Below are 6,000 nucleotides of genomic sequence, written 5' to 3' on the forward strand. Positions count from 1 at the left end.
GTTGGCCAGGCTGGTCTTGAACTCCTGACCTCACATGACCTGCCTGCCTCAGCCTTCCAAAGTGCTGGGATTACAGGCGTGAGCCACTGCACCCGGCCTAATCCTTTAAATTCTAACAGACTCTCTCATGGTAACACAGATTTCAAGATTGTTATAGCATACTCAACTGGAGGGAAATGCTTAAATTTCTCTTTAGTAGTATAACTCTACGTCTTAACATATTTAAATATGTTTTTATATTTACACAGAGTCAAATACAGACTATCATTTAAAAATTATAATTAAGATCTGTATGGAAGAATATACCTAAACATAATTTTGAGGTTTATAAAGATTAAAACTTGAAATATGCTTTCGAAAGTTAAACATTATCTCTTACACAAACATTAAATAGACATTGAAAAGATCCAATGGTAGTTTTGGGCTATTAGTGGACCTTAGGATCTTATGTGTTAAAATCAAAACTATTTTATGTCACATTCCTTGAAAACTTAAATTTGGATCTTTACCAGGAAGTTTTGATATTTATACTTTGACTTCAATACAAAGAGATACATTAAGATTCATTTTTTAATTTGTTAAGTAGGTAGATCTCATGTTATACACACACATACACACACAGGTATGTGTGTATATACATATATACACATATATATCTAAGTATATAGATATCTATCTATCTATCTATATATATCTATATACTTAGATATATATATGTATTTTTTTGAGACTGGGTCTCACTCTGTCACCCAGGCTGGAGTGCAGTGGCACAATCTTGGCTTATTGCAGCCTTGACCTCCAGGGCTCAGGTGATCCTTCCACCTGAGCTACCTCAGTAGCTGATTCTACAAGCACGTATCACCATGCCCGACTAATTTTTCGTAGAGACGGGGTTTCGTCACGTTGCCCAGGCTAGTCTTGAACTCCTGGGCTCAGGCAATCCTCCTGCCTCAGCCTTGCAAAAGTGCTGAGATTACAGGCATGAGCCAATGTGCCTAGCCTACGTATATATTTTTAATCACAATTTAAAAAAAGATTCCATTTTTTATTGCTAGAGCATTACAGATTTTTAAAAAGTACTACGGTCTATGTTCTTTAACAAAAAATAGTAGATGATGAAATTTTTATTACCTCCAAGAGTGAAAAGGGTCCTCTACTGTATTTGATTTTTTGCTGAGTAATACGCAAATCCTTAAAAACAACATGGTCAGGAAAAGGATCTAAAAGCTTAATCGTGAGATAGAGGTTTTCATTATCCTTGTTATCTATCACTAAGTATTTCAACAAGTCCAATACCTAAATATAATTTAAAAAGAAAAAATTATGAGAGAAATAATTTTAAAGTAAGCCAACAAAACTTACTGTAATAAATGATAAAATCTATTAACCTAGATCAGATTAAATGTTCTAATTACATCTAAGATACCCAGCTTTTAGTTTCCGTGTTTTCAAATAATTCAATAACTATATAAGGTACTACTACAAGGTGGGTACTGAGGTTAAAAAAAAAAAGCCAGTATTAATGAAACAGTTTATATAAGTAGTAACTCAAACACCACCATAATGTTGTGAACTGCTGTCTCTAGTTTTGACTACCTCTATACTTCAGCATAGTAGATGAAACCATCAGGTTATTTATTAGATCAAAAGTACCAAGTGCTCTGTAATTGATTACAAAAGTTAATTCATTAAGCATATTGTTCCAATCATTTTACAAAAAAATTCGCAATAAACTCACCAATTATACCAAGTAAACAAAAAACACTCAAATCCTTCTAACAATACTTTATAAATATATTTTAAATACCATTCTGAAGATGATTCAGAAAATTACCTGTTTCTGAATCTCCACCTGCTCATCCACAAGGGGTATAAGTGTACCAACAATAACATGAAGATGGTTTTCTAGAGCATCCTTACAGTAAGTCACTGCTGTCTGGCAAACCTGACTTAATAAGTCACAACAAAGGGAGAAGCTACGTAATGACACATCCATGATACGAGAAGGCCTAATATAGGGAGAAAACAACAACCAGTAAGTTCTGGAAAATTACTCTGAAATAAATTCATTCAGAAGTCACTTTTGTTCAGCATCTCTTAATTCTTATATGCCTTGACATAAATATTTTAATGTCATATAAGCCAAAATGAGAAGTGACATCAGCAAAATGCAGAATAGACAGCTCTAAGCTTCCATCCTTTAACAGAAACACTGAAAAACAGGCAAACTTGTCAGAACTAATTTTGTTAGAATTCTGTAAAATAGTCAAAGGTTTACAGTAATCAAGAAAATATTGAATCAAGAAACATGCAACTGAAAAAAAGTAGGAAAGCTTCGTGGTGACTTTACTTGTCCTTGCCCACCTCTACCCCAGGTTGGCAACAATCACAACCTATCCTCCGTGTGAGACGCTGGCTCACGATAGTTCATGGAGCTAAGCAGATTAGTTGCAAACTATTGTATATGTCTATTCTAACTTGTCTGGAGCCAAAGACTGATGTAAAGTGCGTGACTCTGTTTTGTTTAACCTCATACAAGCTACAAAAGATATGGGTGTTGCTTGAAACTTTGTAAGGCTGACCAACAACCTGCAGGTGCATAGGGCAAAAGATTACTGTTGAGCCATACAAGAGGCTGCCTAAAGCCTAGGAGTAGCTGGAGAGAATATTTCTTTGGGAAATTAGTGTATTCAAAAGCACCCACAAATTAGGGGGAATTGAGAAAGCCACACACATGCTTCAAGATAAGACTCTTGCTCAGAAAAGACCAGAGAAGACCCTAAGCTTGTATTTGGGGCTGATCCCAAGCAATGCAAGTATGGCTAAGTGTTGAAGAAGAATCCCAGCATAAAGCCAATCTGCAAACACTAGGAAAAGTTTTCTCCTCTCATACCTCCTCATCCCAACACTCTTGGCTTCCAAGGAAATCTCTATCAAACACTATCTAAACACAAGCTAAAGTACAAAGTTTTCAGTGACCACACAAGGCAAGACACAAAAGGACATATATTGTACAACTCTAGATTAAAATATCTACAATAGGCAAATTCATTGAGACAGAAAATAGATGAGTTTCTCAATGGCCAGGAAGGGGGAAGAGGGAATGTGGAGTTATTGTGGAATGAGTAGAGAGGTTCCGTTTGAGAAAATGAAAGTTTGGACATAGATAGTGGTGATGGCTGCACAACAATGGAAATGTAATTGATGCCACTGAACTGGCCATTCAATAGCAAAAATAAAAATTTTATGTTACATATTTTACCACAATAAAAAAGACATTAACAAATAGAAATCTCATTAAAATCAATGGAAAAGATCAGAGATGCTAAATTGAACAACCCCAATTCTTTTTTTTTTTTTTTTTCTTTTTTTTTTTGAGACAGAGTCTTACTCTGTCGCTCAGGCTGGAGTGCAGTGGCACAAGCTTGACTCACTGCAAGCTCCGCCTCCCGGGTTCATGCCATTCTCCTGCCTCAGCCTCCCGAGTAGCTGGGACTACAGGCGCCTGCCAGCATGCCCAGCTAATTTTTTTGTATTTTTAGTAGAGACAGGGTTTCACTGTGTTAGCCAGGATACTCTCAATCTCCTGACCTCATGATCCACCCGCCTTGGCTTCCCAAAGTGCTGGGATTATAGGTGTGAGCCACCACACCCAGCTGAATAACCCCAATTTTGTAGAAATGTTTATTTGAGGCCATCAATAGCTAGAATATTAGTATTAAAATGTTGAAGATCCTTCTTAAGATTTCTAGAATTGGAGAAGTAGTGTTTTTTTTTTTTTTTTTTTAATTGAATGAAAGTCTCAGTCTGTTGCCCAGGCAGGAATGCAGTGGTGCAACCAAGGCTCACTGGCAGCCTCAAGCTCATGAGCTCAAGCCATCCTCCTACTTCAGCCTCCTAAGTAGCTAGAACTACAGGTGCATATCATCATACCCGGATAATTTTCTTTCTTTTTTTTTTTTTTGAGACAACAGTCTCGCTCTGCCTCCCAGGCTGGAGTGTAGTGGCACACTCTTTGCTCACTGTAACCTGCAACCTCTGCCTCCCGAGCTCAAGCAATCCTCCCACCTCAGGCTCCAGAGTAGCTGAGACTACAGGTACATGCCACAATCCCTGGCTAATTTTTTAAAAATTTTTTTGTAGAGATGGGGTTTCACATCATGTTGCCCAGACTGGTCTCTAACTCCTGGGCTCAAGCAATCCACCTACCCCAACCTCCTAAAGTGCTGGGATTATAGGTGTGAGCTGCCACACCTACTACTAATTTTCTTTTTTAAAAAATTTTTAGTAGCAACAAGGTCTGCTATGTTTCCCAGGCAAGTAGTGCAATTTTAAAAAACTAATAGGTAAATATAATAGACATCGTAAAAAGCAAAATTCAGAAAGCAACACTCTTATATCTACCTCTTAGAAGCATATAAACTTTCAATTAAAAGAACAGGATAGGTTGGGCATAGTAGCTCATGCCTGTAATCCCAGCACATTGGGAGGCTGAGGTTGACAGTTCATTTGAGCACAGGAGTTTGAGAACCACCCTGGGCAATATGGTGAAACCCCACCTCTACAAAACACACAAAAAATTAACCGGGCATGGTGGTATGCTCCTGGAGTCCCAGCTACTCAGGAGGCTGAGGAGGAAGGATAATCTGAACCCAGGAGGTTGAGGATGCAGTGAGCCGTGATTGCACCCAGCCTGGGCAGACAGAGTGAGTCTTTGTCTCAAAACAAAACAAAGCAAAAAAACAGGAAGAAGAGGATAGAAAGACTGCTTATATATTGGTCCAAATGTGTTATTTACCTTTGGTTGATATAGTGAATCAGAGTATAAATAACATCTCGAAGAACAAACGCCCAAGCTCCTCCTAAGCCACTTTTTATATCTTTCAGTAATAAACTAACAAACAAGTGGTATATTTTAAGAATTCTGTGCTTCTTATAAACATTATTTGTTTCAGCTGCTTGCTCACATATGGCAAGAAGAATTTTCTGATAGGAATCCTAGAAAATAAACAGATTTAGTAAAAACTTGTTTAATTAGATAGTCGGCTACAATAAATACATTTTATATTTTTTCTTCAAATATTTGAATACATACACGTTTTATATTTAAAATAACTAAATAACAGAATTTAGATTTGGGTTCGATATCAAGTGCAAAATGTTACATTAAGAAAATTACTATCTTAAACTATTGCCAATTTATTTAATTTTCAGAAAGTAAACTATAATTAAATAGTATATTCCCTATGAAAAAGTAAATACATTCCCTGAGCTAATATATGACTAAAGTGTCACAAGATTCTGTTCTCATATATAACATATTTCAATTAAAGTTGACAAGTAAAATACCATTTAAACTTGTAAATAAATGTTTTCCTTTTTAATTATGAGATAAATTTTTTTTGTTTACTTTTCCTCTTTAAGATGTACTTACAAAGATTTTTTTAGCTAAAAAAGAAAGAATGCTCTATTATTAAACTCATTATGTATACTTACAGGGCTTTTGGAAAGAATTTCTAAAATGCTCTTTAACTTGGTTTTATGACAATTGCTGATATAGGCAAATGTTGCTTTAATCACATGCGATGGAAAATGAGGTGGATTAGGAGCAGGATCCAAATCCCTAACAGAGTTAAGGGAAAAAATACAGTCATCATTTTAAAAAGTTTTGTTCATAGACCAGTGAACTTCCAAAATGAAAATTTAGATTTTAATAACCCCCAAATTCAAAAACTATTTTTCTACTGAAAAACTACTTTTAATAAAATCACAAATAAATATCAGAGTCCAGATATATAAATCAGATTATCTAAATACCTTTCACCCTCAATAACTTAAATAATCTTAAATGATCTTGTAATGATTTTATTTTATTTTTTATTTTATTTTATTTTTTATTATACTTTAAGTTCTAGGGTACATGTGCATAACGTGCAGGTTTGTTACATATGTATACTTGTGCCATGTTGGTGTGCTGCACCCATCAACTCGTCAGCACCC

The 6,000-nt window shown here is 35.6% G+C and overlaps 1 protein-coding gene across 1 annotated transcript in view; it reads right to left on the minus strand.

Moving 5' to 3' along the window:
- The window catches only part of ATM (ATM serine/threonine kinase), a 133,098-nt gene that overhangs the window by 65,300 nt on the left and 61,798 nt on the right, over positions 1 to 6,000 (minus strand). The window contains 4 exon segments of the mRNA XM_017855270.1: positions 1,132 to 1,296; positions 1,835 to 2,009; positions 4,799 to 4,998; positions 5,497 to 5,623. Coding sequence (XP_017710759.1) covers positions 1,132 to 1,296; positions 1,835 to 2,009; positions 4,799 to 4,998; positions 5,497 to 5,623 — 667 coding nt within the window.

This window comes from Rhinopithecus bieti, unplaced genomic scaffold (genome assembly GCF_001698545.2).
Source record: "Rhinopithecus bieti isolate Rb0 unplaced genomic scaffold, ASM169854v2 scaffold_39705, whole genome shotgun sequence".
NCBI lineage: Eukaryota > Metazoa > Chordata > Mammalia > Primates > Cercopithecidae > Rhinopithecus > Rhinopithecus bieti.